This window comes from Pagrus major, chromosome 16 (genome assembly GCF_040436345.1).
Source record: "Pagrus major chromosome 16, Pma_NU_1.0".
In the NCBI taxonomy this organism is placed as follows: Eukaryota; Metazoa; Chordata; class Actinopteri; order Spariformes; family Sparidae; genus Pagrus; species Pagrus major.
This window is the reverse complement of record NC_133230.1, coordinates 8,977,796-9,002,931: the sequence shown is the minus strand read 5'-3', so window position 1 is coordinate 9,002,931 and position 25,136 is coordinate 8,977,796. Positions and strand designations below refer to the sequence as shown.

Sequence of the window (25,136 nt, the reverse complement as noted above, 5' to 3'; positions counted from 1 at the left end):
GCTGTGGTCTCTGTCTCCGTCCACGTGATGGATGCTCTGCAATACCAGCGCAAATATAAGTTATGGTGAAGTTAGAGGTACTTCTCAGAAAGTGTGGTTTTGAATGTAAAGGTTGAGAGCAATCTTTCAAACTCAAACAACACTGAGAGATGGATGCGAAGCAGCTGTCGTGCAAATGTGTGATTCAGTGTTTCCCATTGAAATCCTCTAAGACTTTAAGCTCTGATCTCTAATTTTGCCCAGCTGTAAGATACTCAGATAAAGTTGTATTGCTACACTCAGGATTCCTCTCTTCCCTTCCCTACAATTTGTCCTCCTCCTCCTCCTCCTCCTCCCACAGTTTGGACACACTGAGCCGCATGCTGTTCTTGTTTGCCTTTCCCAGATTGCCCTGCTGCTCGGCCTGGTGCTGGTGGGAGTTGGCAGTCCCCCCCACCCCCCCATCGTTTTATCTCTACTGTCAGATCCTAGTTATCTCTCAACCATCCTACGCCGTCACAGTCATATACACACAGACATGGCAGTTTTAATTTGATATTTTTCCGCACTATAAACAGTTTTTTGTGTTTTTTTGTTCATCAAGGATGTAAAGACACACCAGGGAGTACAAAATATGGTGACAGGTCTAAATAAACCCTAAGATTTTTGGTATCTGGATTGTTTTTTTATATTTTTATTTTGTATTTTATTACCATCATAACATATAGTTAATATGTATTTTTCATTTTACATTATCGGTTAAGCGTATTCTTGTCTCGTCACCATACAGAGTAAACCACTGTAGATGCATAAAGCTGAGGATGCAAATAGACTTGTCTTTAGTGATCAAAAGTACAGTAACAAAGTGTGTTGACGCCACACCTTTTATCCATTAATCCACTGTGTGAGAACCAAGAGGAGTTGAGTTTTTGACCAAATAGCCTGAATATGATGTTGTCATAGACACGAGACACAGCTCAGCTCTCGGCTGCTGATACACCAGCGCCCTCTTCTGCTCTGTGTAGGTAATCTGGTGCATCACACTTCTGGAACAACGCTGCCCCCTCGTGTGCGTTCTTCTCTGAAATGGGACCATCAACAACATCGCCACCATCACTTTGGATTTTTATTTACGTCTTCGCTGTGCGGTCGATAACGAGAGAGAAATCAAACTGACACACTCAAGAGCTTCATGAATATTTTAAAACTTTAATATACAGTGCTTCATAAATCATTACTAAAAACACAGGTGGTAAAAATCAAATTGAACAAATAAGTTACACTGTAGTAAAAAGCACTTGAGATTCCTTTCCGTTTTCAACATTAGTGTGAACCCCATATGAAAATAGCATAGAAAGTATGCAAACATAGAATTTCATTCATATATATCTTCTAATCTTTAGCTAAATAAACCTTTTTGTCCCCTTTAAAATTTCCCTTAACCAACTGGATGAAATGAGGAGAGTTTACAGCTGTGTGTTTGTGTGTCGTGGCCTCGATTTCATCGCTAATTCTTCTTTTGAAAACAGCTTGAAAACCTTTTTCGTGGACAATAAATTTACCCTCCGTGAGAACCTCAAGACAAGCCCAAATAAAATATAAATTAACATACCAAACATGTGAACAGTCTGCAAAAACTTGTTTTTTTTTTTCTCATTGACTGGCGGTACAGTTTAACATTTGACCTCAAAGCACTCTCACACACACACTTTTAACAGTATTTCCCCACACACACACGCACGCACACACTCTCACACACACAAACAGTCTGTGCATAGACCCAGGATTAACTTGTGGAGTAACTGGTAATTGGAGCCGTTTTCTCCCTGCTCCCCCAACTCCCCACTGTGGTTTGTCCTTTAAAGGAAAATAACCCTTTAACCCATTTGTTGCTGTGGCAACAGAAGCTGGCTCCGGGCCGAAGGGCTTAACATTGAGATATGTAGAGATAGACGGATCAAAACATGCTGTTTCCATAGTCCAAATCAGTGCCTGCTATCAGCAACAAGGTAAACAGAAACAAGTCAACCATAGATACACGTGTCGGGGTGAAGCAAATTAACAAACGCAGCTCTTTCCTAACCACCTTCAATTTTGTCCAACAGTAACCCAAGATTTACTACATTTGCAAATTTTTTCGTCACATTATTGAACAGTTCCCCCGATGCATATGTAAGCTGCGTTATGCTGCCCTTCATTTACTGCCGACCCACCTAGTAACGGTATCAGCTGAGCGAGTCAGTGTCGCAGCGATCTAAACACAGTTTGAGACACTTTTACATGCTGGCAAAGGGAGAATCTGAGAACAGGTTTCACTTTACAGTCATTGGATATCAAGAAACAGGAACTTTAATGTGAAATATAAGTCTGATAAGAGAATTTAGAATCTCATGTAAAAACATGCAAAATTTGAATTCAGTCTGGTTTACAGAACAATGCTTACGGCCTGTTTATTGGCAGTTAATAATTTACTGATACATTTATGTTCGTGGGAAGTGTGTAAAAGTAATGAAATGTCTCGGCAGGAAGCATTTGTTATAGATCTCCTTCTGAAGAGTCTTGTGTCAGCATTCAAAATCTCCTGTTAAAACCTTCAAAATCTGGGTCAAGTACGGTTTACAGGAAAGAATGCGTCTGCTTCTCTTAAAGCCCGTTATTATATAATCAACAACAATCTGTGGGAGGTGTAAAATGTAAACAGAAGAAAAAGTAAATGAATGTCTAATTTCAGCACGCAGAATCGTCTGTTAAAACCTGCAAAATGTGGGTCGAGTTTGGTTTACAGTAAAGACTGCTTCCTCTTCTCTTAATAACCGTTTGTATCAGCAAATTATTCACCGTTATCGAGAGAACAAGGATGTAAACAGGGGCGAAAGTATAAATAATAAAATAATTCAGGAACCCCTCTAAAAACCTGCTAAATTTGAGTTAGGTATGGTTTGCGGAAAGGAATGGCCTGTTTATTGACAAGAGGATATAATTAATTTAATGAGGAAATGTGTAAAAAGGAAGCTCTGGTTGAACTGTCTAAGTAGAGGAGCATATATTTCAAAAGAAAAAAGGAAATGCGTCTAATGTTAGCACTGAAGTTTGGTTTACAGTAAAGAACCTGTCTTCCCGTCATGCCAGTATGCATCAGCAAAATATTTACTGTGTTGGACAATGGAAAGAGTGAACTCTTTTGAAATTTCAGGGTAGCGAGCGTGTCATAAACGTTGATATCTGTTTCCAGAATTTGTGCTGTTTGTTGTCTTTCCCGGTTTGTTATGTGTATCTACAGAGAGCTGCGGTTTCAACAGTCAAAGTCAGTACCTCCTATCAGTTACAGGGTTGACAGAGAGGCATCCAGAGCAGTCAGTCAGGAGCATGACACGGAGAGGGGGGGGGGGGGGGGGGGGGGAGGGCTCCGACGCTCTGGTAAACAGGGGAGGGTCAACTTGTTCTATTGCACATACGTTTCTGCCTTTTCTTCATTTCTGGCTTCCCAAAAAAAAAATAAATCTCACAGTTATAAACAGGCAGCAAGTAGCACTATTTTTGTTTTTGTTTAAATAAAAAAAAAAACAAATGAAGAAGCTATGGACAAGTATGGAAAAGCGCTCAATTAAACTGCAGCCAAAACCAGGATATAATAATAATAATATTAATAATAATCAATAACAAGAATATTCACAAAAACAACAACAATAACCATATATAGCTACACAGGCAGAAAAAGTAACGTTTACCTGTATATATATATTTATAAAAAGAAAGAGAAAAAAAAACAACAACAGTGTGAAATTGATTGTCATTTCAAGATAAAAAGCATCAAAACATCCAAGGCATCAACAGTGAGGAACAAACTGGGAGCTATAAAAAGTGACGAGGGCTGAAGAGGGATTCACAGAACTAAAGCCCAAATGAACAATGCTCACACAGAGAGGGAGGGAACCCATTTGGTGCACGACATGCATCTGAGAAAGCTTTTGGCAGCCTTGAGTGCAGAAGAGCGGCGAAACAAAGGCAACAGTTTGCACATGCCATCCATCCATCCATCCGTCCGTCCGTCCATCCATCCATCAGCAGAGAAGCTAACAGCACATCCCTCTGTTCGTTCACCTCGCCGCGCTCCCCCAAGCTGTCAGATTTCAGTGTTCGCGTCGCCAAAACTTCAGCCGGTCGGGAACGCAGCTTGAGCGAGCACGTGCCGTGGCTCATCGAGCGAGAAAAAAAAAAAAAGAAAAAAAAAAAGGAGGTCTGCCTCTGACAGAGGACGCGGGGAGAAGTGCTGAGGGAGAGGCCTGGCGTGGAGAGCGGGACAGCGCCGAGAGAGGCGACATGGCTTTGATTTGACCGAGCCCTGTGACCATGAGAGGTAACTCTTGAAAAGCTTTTCAAGCAGAGTAAAGGGCCGTTGGTGAGTTTTGGAAAGCACGCACACACACACGCGCACGCACGCACACACACACACACACTCAGTCCAGTCAGTCCACACATTCACAAACACATACACGGGAGTAAATCTGTCCCTGAATGTGCCGAGCAACGGAAGTCTTCTTGTTCCACAAAATGTACACAAAGTTCACAGGAGGGATTCCTCTTTTTTTTTTATTTAATCAACTTTCCTCCTCCGATCCCAGAGAGCGAGCCACGCCGCGCGGTGCAGTCAGTGTGTGCCGCCTTCCTCTTACTGCCAGTCCTCGTCGTCATCGTCCTCCCCGTCGGACGAGTCGTCGTTGGTGCTGTCCCCGCCCATCTGTCGCGTCCCGTTCTGCTGCCGCGCAGCGAGGAGGGCGGCGGCCTCGGCTGCGGCTTTTGCCGCCGCTCGTTCCTCGGCCTCCTTCAGGCGCAGCGCTGCGGCCTTCTTCTCCTGCTCTGCGTGGCTCTTCATGTGGGCGCTGCGGCTCTTAACCTTGTAGAAAATCCTACAGGAAAGAGAAGGAACTTACTGTTAATAGAGCTTGACCAGATAGAACGGTATCGGAGCATATGTTTTTCCGATATGCATCAATACAAACACTTTTTTTTAAAGAGATTATGTTGCAGAAAAAGATGCTTGGGGTAATTTATGATTATTAAATTCACAGCTAACTTTACTGACTAAATTTCCTGTTTAACTCCGAATATCCGGCCTCTGGTAAATATCTTCGTCACAGGGCATTTGATAACCACATTTGAGAGATCATTGCAAAAAAATGTGCGTACATCAGACGATAAAAATCACATTAATAGCAACATCAAGGATGAAAAGCGCTCATCAATGATGCATCTTAAAACTGTTGGAAATGAATAATTAATCATGGCCACTGTTGACTTTGCCTTTTAACTCTCATCATGCCTCTTTTACATCAAGCATAAAATGACACGGCGTTAAATTGTGACTCTTACATCATTCTTGTTTGTTAATAAGCTGCATCTGAAGCATTTTATGGGATATTGACTTATTCCATGCAGTTGGCATTGGTGAAAATGAAAAATATAAGGAGGGACACGGCTGTTCTCATCATTATTGGAGCCCCATGTCTTCTGTCCTGCACTACAATGGGAAAAAGACTTTAAATTACAACTGGCTTGTCAACAGTCTGTTTATGAAACTGCTTTATTTTCTTTGAGCTGCGGAGATGACAACTGAGTGAAACCTTTTATTATGACGCCGCACTTGCGAAAGGAGGACGAGAAATTAATCTCTTTTTCTGCACATTTATTCTCGTGCTGCTGTGACAGAAATAAATGAATACTCGCACCATGATGGAGGAGATACTTCGTTACTTGGAAGCTAAATGAGACACGAGTCCGAGTGTGAAATTGCGTTTACGTGTAGCTAAAGAGGTGCATGTCATAAAGGGAGACTTTGGTGAGCAGGGTTGGGCGGCAGCGAAAAACTTCATGACGACTTTATGTAATCAATTTACCCACTTGGGGAAGTCGTTACCGGAGATAATCAGCCTTTTTCCACTGCAAATTTATCAGTGTGCTCTAGTCCCCCTCCTTTCTTTGAGTGTTTGCTGTCCTCAAGCTGAAAATAACCTGATTCAGCTCTGTTTTCCTGGAAGATGCGTGGAGAACTCTGTTTTCGATAGTATGTGAGGTTTTTTTGAACGCATGAAGAGTTAACCGGCGGACTAATTTAGCATGACAAAAGATGGATAGAAGGCACAAAAATAAATGAGGAGGAAGTGCTCATTATCTGAGTGCTGACACAGTTTATAAAGTCAGTACTTTTATCATAGTCTTTACTCTCTTTTAACTGCTTGTCTTCTTGTTTGCATTGCAATCAGGCTGGGTAATGACGAGGGATATTGGAACAATGAATATCACAGCATGTGGGTCTATAGCTCCAAGAAACGTGCAGCCATCTGCACTGCGACTGAGACCTTTCCCAAATTGTGCAATTTTAAAGTCTTTCAGTGTTGGTAAATGACTGATAAGCCTGGTTGGATTTCCTGTAACACCATTATCAGCCTCTGTAGTGGCGGCTAATCTATAATGAGCACACTTTGAGCAGAGTAAAAGGTGAGTAAAGCTCTTGTCAAGTCGCTGGGTAGAGCTGAGAGGCTCCGTGTGCCGTATCCACTCCGTGTTTCAGTTGCTAGGACACAGTTGGCAATAACAGGCTGGTGTTGCCAGAGGACGGACTGTTATTTAACCAAAGCATGAAGGGACGGTTTGGTTCTTTCAAACACTATCAGACACTTGCCTCTATTTACTAAAACTTATTCCAAATGGGCAGTAGCAGTAGCAATATTTCCTGCAGAGATTCTGTATTTTGTCTCTAGCTAGTTCAGTCTGCGGCCTCTTACGTAACTGCTGCTGCTGCTGTTTGCATGAGTAAACAGAGCCATGCCAACGTCTCCAACACAACAGCAGCGGCTAGTGTGATATTTCTGATCACTGACCTGCCACATTTCTTGCAGGGGAACTCTCCCTCCTGACCAGCTGTGCCTTTGTTGCCTGTTGAAGGGCTGGTCCTGCGCGCGTTGCCGTCGTAGCTCGACTTGGAGCTGGGAGGGGGTGGATGAGGGGGGTGGATGACCCGGGACAGCGGCTGGTCCCTCCCTGCGTCCTCCTGGCCTTTCATGATCAGAACGGTCCCCGGCTGCACACACAGGATAAAAGTGAGAGAGGTGTGGTGAACATGAAAGCTCCAAAGATGTTTAACACGGTTACTGCGAGCAATTAGGACATAAATAATGAGCTCGAAGCTGCTTTATGGGCATCTTTCATGTAGCATAGTGTTACAATGGCATGCAATCATGTGCCAGTTAAAGAAAACAAAACTATGCACAGTCTGGAGCTTGAATGAAAACATTATCGTGTGCGCTGAATGGTGAAAAGTAATGTGAATAATGAGAATAAAGGTTTCTTGTCGAGTCATTGTTTGTTGACAGACATAATGGGGTTACACAATCCAAAGAGGTGGACATCAGCCAAGTTTTTCTCCACTTAAACATCCAGCAGGGGGCACCAATTTCAACAATGGTCCACCAGGACAAGTCAGAAGAGTTCAAAAGGACAAATGTGTTAAATCTGATGAGGCCAACTGAGGCTTCCAACCTGGAACATGTGGAGATTTGTTCCAAAATAATCCAATTTTATTTACTGTAATCCTGTTCATCTCGAGATATCTGTAGTGGCTTTTAGCTTCTGCTTTTCCTGGTTTTCTCTATTGTAAATCAATGTGTATGTAGGTGTTAAGTGTGTCTGTATATGTGCATGTGACTGCTTTTCTTTTACATACCATATCACCCAAAACAGCTGTATCTTTTAATGTGCAAACAATCCAATAAAAAAATAAAGAAAAGCTGATAACTCCTATAGTTAAAGTGCTTTCATGGCTTCGAGAAATTGCGCTTTTTGCACAAATGAGAAGTGACACTCTGTTCGCTAATCACAATATAACCACCACGGCATTAATTAACACATACAACAAAGAGTAATTATAATGTCTTTCAGCCATCAATCATTCTGGAGTACTGACCTACTTTAGTGTGTTTTTTCATGATTTCACATGGTTGCCTCTTTTTTATTAATGATGCCATGATGACCCCATTCATGAGACAATATATTTTTCTAGAAATTATATTTGGATGTATTATAGTCGAGGCTTCTGTGACGTGTTTTGCTGCACAGAGGGAGGAAATATATCATTATTATTATTATTTCTGGGTATGTTCGCATCATGTGGGGCTGACATTAGGTGACGCCGCTTCCAGGAGGGCCAGAAACAAAGTGGGAGCAAAACAGAACTGGTTTGTGGCAGATGCAACTGGAGATTTTAAAAAGATTTTTGGATTGTTGAATGCCCTGATGGTCCAAAAGCTCAAAATGAGTCGTTCAAACAAGTGTCTGAAAAGATGAATGAGGCGAGAATCAACCAAACCAGAAACGCAAATATTGTTCCCTGGACACAATGAACTGCGTCCATCTTGAAAACTGTATTAACAGACGGAAAGAATAAACGAATCATGCATCTTATTCTTCTTCTTCTGTTATATTTCCGGCAGATTAGATGCTTGACAGCGGGAATAAACAATCTGTGCATGTAAAAAAAAAAACGCTATGTAAACGCACTTCTTGACGGATCACATTATTTTGCGTCCATTATGTTTCACTTTGAGTGATTATGAAAAAAACAAAGGCTTCAAGGATGACAACTTTTTTATCTTAGGGACTTTTCCTCAAACACAGATATCGGAAAAGAGGGAGTCATCTTATATTCCGGCAAATACAGTAACCTAGGAAACATAAAACAACTGTTCTTCCATTCACTCCCTTATCCACTAATTCTTTCTTTTCATTCAGCTGAGGCTTCCTTTCCCACGCAGAGGTGATTATCAATTTCACACTCACGTTCTCAGTTGACTGCAGTTTGTTCGACACCCTGGTGGGGCCGACTTCCTGTTTCCTGTCAGCTGACCCTTCCCACTTCCGGCTGTCCTCCTCCCTCTGTGGCTCCAACCTGTGAGAGCCCTGCTGACCCGAGGAACACGAGTGTAAGTGTAAAAGAGTCTCCAGGGGAGAAATTTACAGCTAGATGCTAATTTGTGTTTGTGTTATACAATATGTGATAGCCTTCAAACTGCATCTACATTAGGACGGGGACTCACACAGTTCATTTGAAGACTGAGGTGGTCAATGAAGATAATCTGAGCCGTGTTATTTCTGAACTGACACGCTGCAGTTTCACATCTAAATAAAACTCGGCTCATTCATATTTAATCATAACACCCTGCGGATGAACAGCCACTCATTCTGTTGATTTCTAACCAGGTTATCTAGAGACAACAGGTACATGTGTCACACCTGGTGTCAACATTGTTCCTGGGTGACCGATCACAGCTGGACGGCAGGCGCAATGTTTTGACACAAATAAAGAAATATCCTCATGTATGACATTTGCGGAATTAACAAGAAGGCCCAAATAGTTAGGAATTTGTTTTAGACAGAGTTTATAAAGTTTCTTGAGGGAGGGTTTTTTTGAGTGAGTCTGGGGACTTTCGCCACAGGCATCGAAGAAGTCACCTATATTGGTAACTACTTACTGTACTTGTAAAATCTGACATGTTTACCATCAATAAAATGTTGTCTTCTGTAATAGATTTGGTGTAAACAGTGTTCAAACAGCTGCTGGAAAGTAAGACGCACTTTAGACACAGAAGTAGCCAGGCAAGCACAGCAATGCTGTGACGAACTGACACTTTTTACAAGGAAAGAAACATCTTAATGTTTTGCATTTCACGCCGAATGTACAAAAAGGCATATGTGCTTTCAAGAATTCAAATCGGCCGTTTCACAAAGTTCGTGATGTTTCTCCTCAATGAACAACTCTCAAAATCACGCAATTTGTTAAGGGAGTCTGGTGATATTGCTGTTACTTGTTCAATGCTCAGCTTGAGAGCTGTCCACTTGTGATCAGATCACTCAGGACAAATGTTATAACCAGGTCTGAACAGTCTCTTTGTCTATATATCACCAACAAAAACACATATTAAAACATGTAACTCACCTTGTGGTCCATCTCCTCCTCGGCGGTCTTGCTGTCAAGGGGCTCCGCCTCGCCGTAGAGCAGCGTACCGTTACGGCCAATCTTGACATGCTTCTTGTGGGTGTAATAAAACTCCACACACTGCGCCACTGACTTGGTGATCACCTGTGAACCACACACACATTTCCTGTTAACGGAGTGTCTTTTCTTTTTCATTTATTTATTTCTTAAATGTCACTGCACGTTATTCGACACATAAGGTCATTTTACAGGGCACTTCGGAGCTGCTAAGTACAGCCTTAGACAGGGCGAGCTCAAATGATCTGTAGCCGTTTTATGCATTTCCTTTTTTCATTCAGTATATTTTTCAGATGAATAAACACCCTTCTTTATATAATGCAATAAAATTATTTGTTTGGAGAAAAATATAAGGTCTAAAGAATATTTATAAATCCAATTTTAAAAGCCTTCAGTATGGTGGTATGGTCAGTGAACACTGAGAAGCTTGAAACTGTGATTTAGACAAGAGAATGTAATAGTTTTGCAGTCTTGTGGAAAAGCAATAATGGACGCTGCAAATAATTAAACAAGAGGGAAACATTGCTCAAGAGTGACTGTATTTCCCTTTGCTATAGTCAGGGAAAATACTTGTTATGGGAGGATTTTTGAACTATTGGAAGAGGAAATCGAATCAGCACTCCCACAGCTACTTTTTTATTTTTCTATTCTTACGTTTGAGCCCACAACGTACCTGTTTCTGCACCATGAAGAAGTCCTTCTTGTATGCAGTGATGCCTTTGTTGAACTGGCGTCTCTCTGCTGCGGTCCAGTTGTCTGATCCTGAAGGAGGAGGGGGAGGAAGAGAGGGAGAGACATTTACAAGGAGAAAGATGCAGCATGTTAATGGCGAGTTTAAAAACACTTAAGTATCTGCTTCTAGTCTATATTCTGAATGTGCAGGGATCCAGACAACTTCTATCCCACCCCCACCCTTACAACCACACACACACACACACACACACACACACACACACTGAAATCACTCGATAAACAATGACTCTCCTGTCTTCTGCCCGGGATTAAGCACACGCTGTAAACCCCCCCTCCTCCCTTCTCCCCTCCCTCCCTCCCTCATCGCGTTGACCCTGACAATCCTCCACAGTCACCCACTACCCCCACCACCACCACCCTGACACTCTCACTGCTGCAGCTGCCATCGCTTTGAGGCGAGGCTGCGGGCTGAGATTTCATCTTGGCTGAAATCAGGATTTTTCGACTAATTATGAGCGTGTAAGTGCCAGCTGTGTGGAATTCATCAGATGAGGAACTGATCGACATCAGGAAAATTCTGAAAATTACTCCAGATTGAGTTCTAAGGCTGCAGCTGATGATTATTTTCATTATGTATTGACCTGCCTGCTGTTTTTTCCATTAACCAGTGAACTGTTTGGGCCTTAAATGTCAGGAAATAGTGAAAAATGCCAAGTTGATATCTTCAATAGCTTTTTTTCTCTCCACTCAACCCAAAATGACAAATTTAATATCACATAAGACTAAAAAATGTTTTTTAAAGTGGACTGATTATCAGCCTGGCCAATTATCGGTATGTTTTTTTTTTCATCATCAGAGGGTTCCTTCTTTCTCGGCCCCTCGACCTCCTTAACGTAATAGTCCCGCACTTGCAAGAATCTTAAAAAAAATCTATCTAATCAAATCAATTTTTAAATAAAATACAGTATGGACAATGGTGGTGCATTCAAGTGCACCTCATAAAAAATACAAATGACAGTTGTCAGAGCATAAAAGTCAACGTCTAACAAAAGCATAGACGTCAGTGCTGATAAAAAAAATTTAATCGAAAGTCACGTGACACCCTTAGCAATGAAGAATATACAGTAATGTAATCTTTGATTACTACAATCAGTAACATCCGTAAAAAAAAAAAAAAAAATCCTTAGATCCCTACTGCAAGTCCTCACAAATGAGAGGCTGAAACTTGGGAATGTTTGGCATTTTTTGCTTAAAAGATGACAGAAATGATCCATCAGTATCCACTTTCTGTCAATAGCTAACATTGATGGCTGTCAACTAATCTGTTCTGCCCTTAGTTAAATCACATCCACTTATTATGACGGGCAAAATAAGAATAAGAGTTGTTATGATGACTGACCTGAGTAGTGGTAGTTTGCCAGATGATGAGACTTGGGGAAAATTGGATTCCTCAGCATCAGAAGTGACAGTGCAGCCTGAGGAACAAACAACATGAGAACATTATTGAAGAGCGAACAAACGGAGACATTAAGCTGCACGGCTGATTGTTAAAAGACTTTATACAGCACAATGTTGCTCACAGGTAACCAGGTAACTGTCAAATAACCATCGGTCTCATTTGTGCTGCTTGTATCAAGTACCTGAGTGCATTATATCATGATTGTGTTGTTATTGCTTCTGTCAAAATAAGAATCAATGTTGTGCTCTTTGAGAAGAAACCGTCTGACTGTTGAAGGACGGCAGTTTGAGCCGGACTGCTGCAGAGAGTGGGCGCCTTGACACACACACACACACACACACACACACACGCACACACACACACACACACGCACACACACACAAACACACGCACACACGCACACACCCCCTCCCCTCGTAGTTTCCTTGACAACGTTGGACCATTGCTGGTCGCTGGGGCCTGAAATCTCCGCCAGTACTACCATTACTCTGCATCAGGACGTTTAAATCCCTGTAATGTACGTTGTAAAGATTGAGTAATGACTCCTTCATCTGCAATTAGATGCACTATAATTTATTCTTACAAGTCAGATTTGCTTTTAATATCGGCAGTTGCTTTTCACTTGTAAAGCACTATGCTTAGAGAAGCGCTGTATGAATTAAAGTGTATCATTATTATTATTGAGGATGCAATGATCAGTCAATTAATCGATCAATAGAAGATTTATCGGCATCTACACCTCTAACCACCATCTAAACCTGGGTTTGGACTGGACCAAACAACTATTTAAAGTTTCCAATGTACCAGGTATTTTTCACTTATTTTATATGTTTTCAGCCCAACGATTAATCACGAAAATTACTAGCAGATCGATTGTGCAAATAATTTTTTGTTTCAGCCCTAATTATTAATATTATTCCCATATTAATCAGAAAATCTGACTTCATTAGCAACTAGAATGGCACTTAGTAGAGCGCGTACCTCCGCCAAGGCCAAAAAGTCCCCTTTAATTCAATCAAGCCTAATTGCATTTTAAATAAAACATATTTAAATCGCTAGATCCAGATTTTTATTTGATTCTGCATCAGATTTTTCTCCCTCATAGACACCAGCCACCTGAATATGCCAGATTTTTTTCATCAAGAAAGAGCTACAGCCATTGACCTTCCTCTCCTTTCTCCCTCTCTCCTACTCGCCTCTGCAGTAGCTTCCTGAACCGAGTCTCATCATGCGTGCAACATAATATAATTTATATAAGGATACACTGGTATACACACAAGCTTTTCAGTATTTGTAAGCGTGTTGTCCTCGCTGAACTACAATATGAGCAGGCAGTTATACATGTTCGCATCCTTATCCATTCTCTCACACATGTTCTTTTGTTCATCTCATGTTTGGACCCGTCATTCCCATGTCGTCTCTCTCGCCTGTCTCATCCTGTAATGAGTGACCCCCTGTCGCTGATCAGTCATGTAGTGTGCGAGCAGAAGAGAAAGTTGTACAGTGAACAAAAAACAGGGATCTGAAGACTGAAAGTCACTAAGTGTGACCGCGGCTTAACGGTGACCGTTGCTTGACCTCATTATCACAACCAGCCCGGAGCACATTGTTCCTTTTTTTGGGACATCCTTAGATTTCTGCACTGCAATCTAAAGCAGCTCTGACGATGAGCTCTGACGTGATTAGTGGTCTGACAGTGATGCAAAATGTATGAGACACAGGATGTATTATTGCTGCAGTATAGGTGGAGCAGCCGTCTGACCAATCACATTTCTATGTGACACTTCTGGACATTTATGACCTTTTCTGACCTTTCTCAGGCTATTTATGACTATGATGTTCTGTCTGGTCGCTGCTTTTAAGAACAGCGAAGAAATATGTCAAAAAACAACAATGACAATACATGCTACACATTAGTTGCTGTTCTACTTTCTATCAATCCGTCAATGGCCGTTATCACCTCACTGGCAGCATGTGCAGCCCTCCCACTCAACACAGTGGCATCACTCCGGCTAAATAACCAAACCGTTTAACTATCTCACTCATCTCAGGCCACCACAGAGTTTCAGTACATCGCATGCTGAAAGACGACAGATCAGTCACTTCCTTTCAGTAATCATTGAGGGCTCAGAAGGAGCCATTTGATCATTGCATGTACATGCACGCCAGAAACCAGGTTAGTGGAAGATATCAAGTTAAGGCAGGAAGTCAGAGGACACGTGTCCGTGCACTGCAACAACCTGATTACTTTAACCCTGGCGTTTACGTGCTGCTGGTCAGTAATCACATTTTTACGCTCCTACCTGCTGCCTGGCATACTGTCAGTGTACTACTGAGATACAAAGCTACACCTTGACATGTTTTTGTCCTGGTTGGATACAATAATGCACTGCTGCTTTTTCTTCTGTCACAACAACAACATCCGGAGTCTCTGTCAAGCATTTGCACGTACATAATAACTCTGTTAGAGCGAGTTTAAGGGTTTACAAGACCAAGACATTAAGGTTTCAACAGCAAAAGAGAAAGAAAGAAACCGGTCTTCTTTATATGACAAGAAGTGCAAAAAGCCCTTAATATCCCAGTTAATTAAGTGCATATGAATGATGACTGTCCAGAACTACAAACATAGCCAGTAAAATTATTATTAGAGCAAAAACAACTGGGATGTTAATATATATAACTCTGGTGAAATGAAAAGCCCAAAGAATCATATCTGATCCGGTCTGTCCCAGTTTTAAAAGAAAAAAATCATAAATCTGCCCTCGAGCAGACTTTAAAGAGCCGCTGCAGCAACCAAGAACATTTACAGAAAGTCTCTCCTACCAAATGCAATGACTTCAATAAGCATCATTTACACTGAAAGTGTTTCTAACGAACCTATGAAGCCACAGCCAAATCTCCACGTGTGGACAATAAAGATTATTAAGTTATATTTATACAAGGTTACAAGGTTAATTTGTCATTTTAAAAACTGGTTGCAAAACGGAATTTAGTTTAAGCTGCTTTGTGTACTTTCTAGGAGAAATACAATACAAAAACAAAAATCAACTATTTTGTGAAGTGACTTGAGGAATAGAGGGCTCCTTAGTCTAGTGGTATGGCAACATACTTCTGCATCTTTTGCCAGATGGCAGCAAGCTGAGGTAAGTGTTGTCTTTTAGTATTTTTTTAGTATTATTATCTGCTTGGCGATGTATGTAATGTATGGTGATGTATGATGCTGCAATCTGCTTCTGGGCAGCAACAGAAACTGGGAAAAATATGTGTAACTGTGCATGAGACTTAACATTTTCTTTTATTCAAGACAAGAATGCTAGTGCTTTTTAAAAAAAACCAACTAATTAAACATTCAATTTCAAAACAATGTGACTAACTACAGTAAAAAAATAAATAAAAAAGCCCACGGTTGTCTAAAAACACTAAATCCATCGGAATTTTGTTCCTTCAATCACGTACCTTCAAAGTATTTCTCTGTGACTATATAAAACACTGTATAATATAGTAAGCATTTACTACTTAAAACGTGATATAATCTGCATAATCAGTAGTGCGCGGGTGTGATTGGATCAGATTTGATTGACAGTAACTGAATAACGCCCCCCCAGTCATCAGATTCTGATTCAACTGTTGCTACACCCTGCCCACTTCAAACCAGTGAGGAGAACACAGAGAAAACACTGATTTCTCTCATGCTAAAAAAAACTGTCTATCTTTGGCAGAAAACTTTTAGATATTTTAATAGGAATGTTTTATCTTCAAGGGGAAAACGGGTTGGTGTGCATGGGTGGGTTACACGGTGCAGAACACAGCTTTCCATTAATCACGGAAATCCCTGCCTCGTCAGTCAGCGTGGATCGTTTTGTTTCACTCACCATTATGTCGCCTTTGCACTCGTGCAAACAATGGTGGGCTAACTCCTGGTTCGTGCCTCCTCCACAGAACACACTGGAGCAGGCCAGGTGCATGAGGTCTTCCACTGAGAGACACAGAGACAGTGATCGTGAGCAACACAGGAAAAACTACAACTGCACTTAATTGTTATTTCGCGTGCAGCTGTGACAATATTTTCTTAAGCTTGCACGAGAGAGCGAGGACGTCAAAACCCCCGTAATTAGAAGATAATTGAAGTCCTGTGTGTTTGGTTTTATTGCGTTGTTTGTTAGCTTGTTTTTATTATGCAGGACCAGATCCAAGTCTATGAATCCGAGTCTATGGAAGCCCATTTGCTATAACGCAATTCCTCCACATTCACCACATGGCAGAAATGGGCTTCCATACACATCTCCGATGATGGCCTCCATCTGAAATGTATTTGCTTTGGACGACAATAAATAGGAAGCCTATTTATCTGAGAGTGCTGGTGTTAAGCTTGTGTTGATCCTTGATCCACAACCATGCACGTCATACAGCAGTTTAAAATTTGTAACTGTGGACGCTGATACCATATCAAATTGTAACACACGGAGGTATGCGAAGAGATAAAAATGCTTCGAGGTCTCACTGAAATGTAACTAAATGTAATAAAGGGAGAATTAGGAAATGATTTGCTCCTTAATTGCAACAGCTCGGTGGTGAATTATTGAACAGGCTCTATTGAAAGTGATAACAGAAAGTTACTTCTGTATTTCACAAAACAAGGAAAAGACAGACTGTAGTCACGAACTCAAGAAAATGAAGGGAAGTTAGTCTTTTCCTGGTGATTTATATACAGAAAGATCATTGCAAAATGAGCTTCGGAATCTACACGAAAACAAAAATCCTGCTCCGGCACAAACAACCTGTCTGCCGGTGTTTATACTTTCAGGTTCAGGTGATGCAACAACAGTGAAATATGCTGCTTTCCTTACCTTTGCCCTGGAAGTCAGGTTTTTCTTCCAGTTCAGTCAGTGGAACCCAGACCAGCTCCGCTCGATGATGATCCAGCTCAACAGCTGATCGCTGCCTCAGTTCTGGCACCTCCGCCTGGTACCGCGACCCAATATTTATCCGTCTGGGGAACAGGACATCAGTGTTGAGGGACAAGGCTTTGAACTGGATCTTTCTTAAAAGTGCTTTTACGGTTTAGAGGTTTTTAATCACTGTCAAATATTCCAGTCAAGACATTATGTATCAATATCAGATTTCTTTCAAGAGTAAAGGTCTTGTTTTATTTCTGAGATCGTATTCTGATTTCTTGGCATTTCTTCCAGCCATGATCTTTAAATAGTCACGGGAGAGATTGTTGAGGCACTTGGGCGCTGAGCACTGCAATTCTTGCACTGTTTTGAATTCGAGCTTGTTACACGGCTCTCTTGTGCTCTCAGCATAATGAATAAAATGCAAATCTCTTTCAAAATTTGGATTTTGAAAATGCGTGCGCTTCTTTAATTCACTGAACCGAAAGTAAATGCGTCCTCATTCTGATGTGGGACAAAGGTCAAGTAGGAAGAAAGACTCATAATCCAAACAAATGCATCTCTGTGAGTTTACATGTCAACTGAAACCAGATACATCTGTGCTAGAGTTGTGAAAATCATGCTGCGTTGTATTAACAGACAATCTTGTTCAAGCGTGCCCCCTCCCTCCCCTGCATTTTCAGTGGGCCTGCAGTATTTCCAGCTGAGTGTGTGTGTGTATTCTGGCAGCCTCCCCCAGCGAAGGTGGGCTGCTAAAAGTTCAACTGCGATGGCTCTGGCGTGTTTGGGAGTACACCGGGCCCTTCTGAAAGCATGATTTATGGGAATATTCACTGGCATGTCCCTGACTAACCGCTGAGCTGCTTGCACAACACACTCCCATAAACTGCAACTCACTGCTGATGCAACTAACACGAAAGAATCCTTGATTAGTAGATTAAGGGTTAAACTAAATGGAGTCTCAGTGTCCTCGAAACTCCCCTTTCTTTGTTGCTCTAAATTTCATAAACATCTAAGCTATCAGTGGCTGTGTTTACATTTATGGAGTAACATAGCTGTTGGCGACGCTCCACTGAAGGTTGGTCCGAGCTGTTTACGTGCACTGTTGATAGACTTCATTGAGTTCACCTGAGGAGAAGTTTAAAGTTACAATCCTACAAATTTTCATGTAATCAAACCCAATTTTTGATACTTTTTATGGTCATGGTTCGGTGTATTTACATTCAGTAATCATCTCTCTCTGAAGGGGTTTTCATCATTAGTGGCGAGGTCCGCCATTCCTGCACTGGATCCAGCCTGTATGCAAGTATGAAGGATTCGCAGGAGACAAGACAGCTTGTAAGCCTCACTGTGGCACCGTATTAAAGCAACACCCCACCACAGTTTCTGAGTGCGACACCACTGTCGTAAATACAAATCAAAGGTCTGTAACAACTTGTGCTTACTACAAACAAAACTCATTACGTCTGAAAGATGTGTATCTTAGTTACATGGTGCAGAAACAAGTGATAGAGGGGCGGAGTGGCTGAGACAGAGACACCATTCACCCTGTTACAAGACACTGTACTGTACCATCAATATGATTTTGGAGCAGTTTTTTCTTTTTATAAAAAAGGTAAAAGTTACATAATGTTGCTTTAAATGAATGCTAATGCAAACAGGACATCCTACTGTAACTGCTTCACATTGAAAGTGCTCAATATGTGAAAGCAGCCACAGGAGAGGCAGTATTTTTTGCATTTATCGAGGTTGGCGCTAACCATGCTCAGTTATCAAAAAGTATTTTTGGATCATTTTTTTCCAGCTCCCCAGCGAGGCAACAGATATCAGATTGTGGCTGCGGTTATTGTTGACTGACTTCCTTATTAAAAACAATGCGACTCTGTTTGGTTACACTGCAATCAGATACACCAGTTGCTCTCCTGTTGCATTTATGACAAAAGTAGCTGCTCAACTAGCGTTTGCTGCAATATTAACCTGCACTTACTGTTGACAGGGAAACCACGGGTGTCCCCAAATCAACCAGGACTGAAATCTTATGGATTATATCAACAAAAAAAACACATCTTCTTATTTTCAATACAAGCACGTATGTTTAAGAGCACTTACTGCCATTAGGTTTCATTAAGCTTTAAGGCTTTCATTTGAGAGTTGATATGGAATTGTTATGACAGGATGCACTCTCACTGAGAGAGACATTAGCCTGCAGAGCTAGATCAGAAGGGGAATGCTGGCACTAATGCAGGCTGTAGATGACAGGGCAAAAGATTCCAGTGGTAGCAGTGGCCGCTTTAAAGGACGGGTTTAGAATTTCAAGAAGTCCAGGCTCTCTTTCAAGACATTTCATGATTCAGCCCAGTGTTATGGTTTGAATAATTGATTGCAGAACTACTACTCCAGATAATGCATGCTTCCTAGTAGCCGTATAATTTCTCTGGAAATTGCACACAAACCCCAAAACCCACCCTTTCCATAATGGAAGAAGATGGTGATTTGGAGATGTTGGGGAGGAGAAATACTCACGGCTCTATGCTGACTGGAGTGGCCTCGCTCATAGCAGACAGAACTGGTGGTGTGATGTCGCAGCTGTCTAAAAGGAGCAGCAGCACAAAATGCAATTATTTAAATGATACACAGTATGATATTACATTATTTATGAAAAATGCTTACCAGATGCCTCACCCAAAAATGAAAATGTAGTCATAATCTACCCACCCTTGTGCAGAAGTCGGGGAAAGTTTCCTGGTCCACAAAACATTTCTGGAGCTTTGAAGCAAAACAGTGTTGCAGCGTTCTCCTGAACAACTGAAGTAGATGGGGATTTTAAACGTAAACAAAAACAACAATAAAACATAAAATGGCTCCAAACAGCTTGTCTGGTGTAATCCAAGTCTCCGGGAACCCAAAGATTGTTTTGAAAAGACATTATTTACACCCTTTTTAAAGCTGAATAGTTCACCTTAACTGCTAAGCTAAAAGCGTTGGCACGCATCCCGTCTGAAGTGGGGGCACGAGCTCAACCACGTGTTGAGGGTGCAAAAATTGTCTTTTTAAATCAGTTTGGGATCTCAGGGCTTCTGGAGACTTGGATTACACTGGACGAGCTGTATGGAGCCATTTTATGTTGTTTTTTTGTTGTTGTTGTTTTTGTTTGAATCATGTCCCCATCTTCTTCAGTTGCTTAGGAGAATGTCGTAACGTTGTTTTGCTGTGAAGCTCCAGAAATGTTTTCTGGACTAAGAAACTTAACCCGACTTTCCATTGGCAAGGGGATGAGTACATAATGACTGAATTTTCATTTGTTATCCTTTAAAATGTCTTGTATATAAATCGGGGAAGTTTAACGATTTTTATTTACTTACTGGAGCGCAACAGGCTGCGTGTTGCGGACTTGGGCGTTGCAGGAGGAGGCAGACCCTGCCCGCTGGCTGCAGCTGCAGCCGAAGACAGGAAAGTGGAGAAGTACAGGCCCGAGCCCTCACGGACAGGGCTGAGGATTGGCGGGGGTGTGTAGGGGGGCATGGTGAGTGGGTTGTCGGCAAGCCGAACGGGGGAACGTAGGTGGCTCTGGTAGTTTGTGATGCTGGAGTAGACGGGAGGGGCGATGAATAGTCCAGGTTTTGGCGGTGGGATGAAAAGAGGCTCGGGCCGGGGGCGCCGCTTGGACTTTTTGCCGTCATCGTCTTTTTCTCCCTCAGTTCCTCCATTCTAGTGAGAAAAAATACATTTAAAAGGTGGTTTTAAGTGGTGCATTTATCACAGGAGTCTCTTTGTGCACTGTGATACGTCACAAAACTCAACAGATAGCCTATACATACTCATACAGTCGGCTTTTTGTGTATTTATCCTGAGAAATCCTCGAGAGAACAACCATGGCACCCCAACCTTAAACTATATGGTACATAATGTACAGTATGGCAGCGCTAAACCCTGATAATCTGCCTGATCTGGGACAGGGCAACCAGTTCACCAAATCCCCCCAAATGAAACAGGGAAAGGCAGAAAAGAGTGGACGACTGAAATGGGGGCAGGGGAGACATGGAGCATGGATGGGGGAAGGGAGTGTGTGTTGGCGGGGCGATGTGGCATAAATGGAAGGATTTAATAGCTTGAGTTTAGACAGACTGGAAACAGACTGGGGAAGATAGTGGAACACCAGCCTACAGCCTCTTCTGTTTAACAAAAAATAATTCACCAATTTGAACAGTGCAAAAAACGGAAATAAAGAATGAATTTGTGCCCACCTGCTCTGAGCTCTCCGACAAGGAGTTCCTGAGTGAGCGTCTCCGGGTGACGATGACCGAGGGCTTGTGGTCGGCGCGGCCGAGCTCCTGTGGGTTTGAAGGTCTGGGGGGCCAGTTGGAGGCCAGGGCTGCCTCATCTCTGTCAGGAGAGGAGGGTTCCTGCCGTCGCACAGGAACAGACACCGGGATGACAAGCGGAAGGAGGCTGTCGTCTCGAGGTCGCTTGGGATTCAGACCCTCTGAGTCAGTGGGACTCCACGGCCTGTGGGGATCCTATTAAGATGGTAGATGAGGTATTACCATGCTGTTTGATATTTCCCTTCATATAAAACATCAAGAGCATACGCAAATGTATTGCTTGCACACAGCGAATGCCAAAAACTGGGATACTGTGATAGTAAAACTTAAAACTTAATAAAAGTTTGAAGTTAAAGTCAAAGACAGTTTCATCATGCTGTTGCTTGCTATAGAGGCCCTTGTTGCAACACGCACATTGCATCTCACACACCGTCACTTTCAGGTGATACATTTTCAAATGAACTAGTAAAATCTACTTTGGTAGCTGATATAGTACACAAAACAACTGTTGCAAAGAATCACAACTTCTGACAACTTAAGTGGAGCTCAGAATACCACAGCACAATAAATCTTTAACTAAAAGTTACTTGGGTGTCTGCTTCAGCTGGGCAAGCTGCCGAATTCTAATCAATACAGTAATTGGGGAACCCTAACACCTTGTTACTGAACTCACACTAAACAAAGGGAAAATTATGTCAATACTCAAATGGAGCATTAACAGGTAGGTCGATACAGCACTAAACAAGGTTTAGGACGATAGACTTTAAAAAATGAAGATGTCTTGGATGTTTTGGTGAACATCCATTTTGTACGTTTGCGTCTCGATACTGTAAAGGTGCAGCACGTAAGGGACAGGCCTTGCATAAATGTCAAAAGGAACAGTCCGCAAAAGCAGTCGTCACATTTCTTCTTTGAGAAACCATACTGGGTGGGCCAGTGCGCTTTAGAGCAACATTCAACTCGAGAACAACTTCAAAAGCCACCACATCACAGGCCAGTTGAAGACAGACACTTTCTGTCACTGCAAACTGCATGTGCATGGGCAGAGAGGCATGCAGCAGTGGCTACACTGGATCTGTGTTCATTATTGCTGGTGGAAAACTCCAGCCCCTACACCAGAGAGGTGGAGAGATATTCTGCTGAGCACTGCATGCAGGGCAACCCTGCACCCCTCCCTGTATAAACGGAGGGGAGAGGGGGAGGGCAGGCAAGGCCAGGCTGGAGTTTCTCTCCTGTGATGGGATGGGGGGAGGTGTGCAGGCATGCAACCGAACACACTGTCTGTATGATCAACTACCCGTGAGGCGAATCCAGGGCGCAGCCATGCTGAACTACAGACATACTGACTCAGTGCTGTTTGGCAACAGAACTTGTTGCACAATCAAGACATTTAGCACATAAACATAGATAAGTGCATGACTTCACATCTTACAGTCAGGGTACTTCATGTTTGTTAACTGACTTTCAGTGAGATCTGAGAAGTCACACATGAAGTTGTTTGTGTAGTGTATATATATATATACATATATATATATATATACACCCTGTGACAATGCAAAGTCTTGTTTAAGCTCCAGATTTTTATCACCAGGCAGAGCTGAGCAGCTCTGCAGCTCAGTTCTGTGGTGTAAACTTCACTGGGCGTTGATTACATTCAGCATCTCTTCCAGCAACACGTTAATCACAAACAACACAGGTTTTGGCACAGTTTTTCTGGCAGTTGCGTTAGGCCGTTTGTTCCACTTCCCGCTCTTGCTCAGGGAGCCTAAGTCCCACTGCAATTATACCCTGGGATAACACCAGAAAAATAGATTTTTAGCTCTTGCCGAGATATTAGCTATTAAGGGTTCCAGCTTGCAGTGACGAGTTTAGATATAAACTGCAATGCAATCATCTGGATTCAGAACATTCAGTTCTTTTCTGTTAAAAGGCTATTTTGTGGTTCTTTTGCCTGAGAGGAAACAGCTGAGGAACAGATGAGTGAACAAAAGATCAAGGAAAACAGAAAGACACAGAAATGGCGTGGAAAAGAAAGACAAAACAGAAAGCAAGACAAAGGGAGAACACTGACAGTCTTAAAACTGAACTTAGCACTTACATGTGATGGCAGAGACTCCATTTCCGAGGCCTTCTGAGCAAGGGTCTCCAGGTTGACCTCCTGGGACACCCTGCGTTTCCTGCGTGTGCTCTGGATGACGCCTGTCGGGGCTGCCTGGATGTCACGGGCCCCGTTCTGGGAGCCCTGCGGCCCTGGGGCAACTTGATCTGAAGAGACAGAGAGAAAGGGGTTGTCGGATGGCGCTCCACCTTCCTTGGAGAGCCGTCGTGATCTGCGTAGCTGTGTCTGGGATTGGAGTTGTGTCTGGGGCTGTGACTGGGACAGGGGTTCAGGCTGGAGGATAGGGGGCTGTAGCGGATCTGAAGGCTGCTGGGGTTCTGGGGTGATGTCCTGGATAATTGGTTCCTGGATCTTTGGGGGAGCTGGAGCAGATGACTCCTGGGAGTGTACCACCACCGGCTGTGGATGTGGGTGAGGGTGTGCATTTTGTGCAGCGGGGTAATAGTCAAGCACATGAGGGTTTTGTTGTTGCAACTGCTGATGTTGCATTTGCTGCTGAATTTGGAGCTGTTGCTGCTGCTGCTGCTGTTGTTGCTGTTGCTGTATCTTTTGTTGCTGCTGCTCGTGCTGTATTTGTTGCTGCTGCTGTAGCTGTTGCTGTACATGCTGTTGATGTTGAATGATTTGTTGTTGCTGCATTTGTTGATGGTGCTGCTGCTGCTGAATTTGCTGCTGAATTATGTGATGTTGTTGCTGCTGCTGCTGGCGTTGTATTTGCTCTTGCTTCTGCAGCTGCTGCAACTGGTGTTGGGGTTTTGCTTGTGTCGAATAGATAGGTGGGTTAGGTAGGGTCGTCCTGTTGCCTTGAAAGCTCTGGTAGTAGGCTGGCAGGTGCTGCTTGGGTTGACCAAAGGCCAACTGGAAGGGCTGCAGTACTGAGCTTCCTCCTTGGTGGGATGTGCTGTGTTGCTGGGCGTTCAGCGCCCCAGGTTTCAAAGTCTCCTGGAAGGCCTGGGACTGCTGCTGCTGCTCCCAATCCAGTCCCCGAGCCTTCACTACATCCCTGTACGCTTCAACTGCCGGGTTAGACAGCTTGTCTGCAGCTCTGTTAGGGGGCTGTTGATGTGGCTGTAAGCCAGAAGTCTCATGCATCGGCTTTGCAAATGCATTCTGAGTCCTTGAGTCGGTTACATTAACTCCACCGATGTAATTAGCAATGTTTTGTCCCCAGTTTGTCATGGTATTCCATGTTGCAGCTCTCTGCTGCTGGGACAGAGATGGCTGCTGTTGACTGGGCTCCTGGTGGGCCCACTTCATAGGTACAGTCTGTTGATAATGTCCCCTACTCTGGTCACCCTTATCTGGGCTGAATATGACAGAGTTGAGGTACATGTGAGGACCCTCTGGATTGGAGGTCACAGTACTTGCAGCCTCGCTTTGTCCAGGATCAGAGGCAGTGCCACCTGGGACATAGTAGGACCCCTCAGGGTGCTGAGAAGTCTCCTTCATTGCTACGCTTTGTTCGTTGAAAAACGTGATGCGTTTTCCTGTTCTTTTGGCGCTGGGTTTCTGCTGGGCAGGTACACTCATGACGGGCATGAATAAGCCGAGACAGGTTAATCTTTCCAACCAAACCAGCTAGTAATGCTCCACTTGAATATAACAAAATTCAAAGGGCACCCAC

General features: G+C 42.8%; 1 protein-coding gene across 3 annotated transcripts; it reads right to left on the bottom strand.

The window, feature by feature from the left end:
* Nucleotides 1-1,168: 1,168 nt before the first annotated feature.
* On the bottom strand, nt 1,169-25,136 carry mideasb (mitotic deacetylase associated SANT domain protein b). Of its 3 annotated transcripts, none has more exons than XM_073483705.1 (12): nt 23,492-25,136; nt 21,316-21,588; nt 20,434-20,779; nt 19,595-19,661; nt 17,024-17,166; nt 16,049-16,152; nt 12,117-12,192; nt 10,698-10,786; nt 9,968-10,111; nt 8,812-8,931; nt 6,858-7,057; nt 1,169-4,886 (listed from the first exon to the last, which is right to left on the bottom strand). In XM_073483705.1, the coding sequence occupies exons 1-12, from the start codon at nt 25,049-25,051 to the stop codon at nt 4,649-4,651; spliced, it is 3,360 nt and encodes a 1,119-aa protein (XP_073339806.1). In that variant the 5' UTR covers nt 25,052-25,136; the 3' UTR covers nt 1,169-4,648. The 3 variants fall into 3 exon arrangements, with proteins under 3 accessions (XP_073339806.1, XP_073339805.1, XP_073339807.1); XM_073483704.1 differs by having other exon boundaries at nt 4,565-4,886; nt 8,812-8,934; XM_073483706.1 differs by lacking the exon at nt 8,812-8,931 and having other exon boundaries at nt 4,565-4,886.